Here is a 1,081-nt window from a genome sequence, read left to right as displayed (position 1 = left end):
GTGTGTGTATGTGTGTGTGTGTGTGTGTGTGTGTGTTTGTGTGTGTGTGTGTGTGTGTGTGTGTTCATGTGTATGTATTCGTGCATGTGTATGCCACACACACATATCATGACAACTCACCCGTAAGCCCCAGCCATGGGGTGCAGTAAAGAACTGTAAAAACCCACAGCCCTCCCACGATCCTTTTAGCCCGGGTGAGAGTACACAACGTCTGGGCTCGGATCGGGTGGCAGATGGCGATGTACCGCTCGATCGTGAAGGCTGTGATGGACAGAGCGGAGCAGTCGATGCCCAGATACTGGAGGAATATGAGAAGGGAGCACATCACCCGCCCGTACGGCCACTCATCCACACGGTAGAAGGGCTCCGGGATTGCGGGGAGGGTGGCGGAGATGAGGACAAGCAAGTCTGCCACGGCGAGTGACAGGAGGTAGCAGTTGGTGGTCGTGTGCATGCTCCGTGTCCGCACGATGACCAACACCACGAGGGCATTGCCTAGGATACCGAAGGTGAAGATAACGGCACTGAGGGTGACTGCAACAGCAGCGAAGAGGCTGGAGTAGTACATGGCGGAGGGGGCAGGTGGAGGGACGTCGCTGCTGCTGCTGCTGCTGCTGCCACCACCACTGCTTTCGTTCACGTTGAGGTTTGAGATGGAGTGAGTTGTCCAGTTGAGTAGTTCTTGTCTGACGTCATGGTGGTCAGTGGTCTCCGGCGGGAGGAGCGTGTTGGTGTCCGGGTTCTTGACAGACTTGCCTGACCAGGGTGGACGCTCTGACGTCATTGATGCGTTGTGGGAGGCTAGTCGCCGCGCATGTGTGTTGTTGGAGGGAGAGAAGGAGGAGGAGGAGGATGAGGAGGAGGGGGAGGAGGCTGGACTTGCTGGGGAGTGTCGGTAGTGGGCGTGGTGGTGAGACTGGTGAACTGTGCGCCGGAAGTGGTTGGGGGGCGTGTCTCCCGCGTGTGCAGGGGGGAGGGAGGGGGAGAACAGGGCAAGGGAGATTAGTACAGCCAGCCAGGGGGAGGAGAAGGGGGGCAGGAGGGTGCTCCTCATGAGGAGGGGGGAAGACCACAGCATGGC

At 58.8% G+C, this 1,081-nt stretch overlaps 1 protein-coding gene across 1 annotated transcript; it reads right to left on the bottom strand.

Moving 5' to 3' along the window:
• Nucleotides 1-120: 120 nt before the first annotated feature.
• On the bottom strand, nt 121-1,031 carry LOC101852499 (thyrotropin-releasing hormone receptor-like; the record flags this gene model as incomplete). The annotated part of the gene is made up of 1 exon (XM_005106458.3): nt 121-1,031. A coding segment is annotated over exon 1 (664 nt), but the record flags the coding sequence as incomplete, so codon positions are not given.
• Between the last annotated feature and the right edge of the window lie 50 nt (nt 1,032-1,081).

The sequence above is a fragment of the Aplysia californica genome, unplaced genomic scaffold, assembly GCF_000002075.1.
Source record: "Aplysia californica isolate F4 #8 unplaced genomic scaffold, AplCal3.0 scaffold00534, whole genome shotgun sequence".
In the NCBI taxonomy this organism is placed as follows: domain Eukaryota; kingdom Metazoa; phylum Mollusca; class Gastropoda; order Aplysiida; family Aplysiidae; genus Aplysia; species Aplysia californica.
The sequence above is the reverse complement of the archived record's forward strand: the minus strand, read 5'-3'. Positions and strand labels throughout refer to the sequence as shown.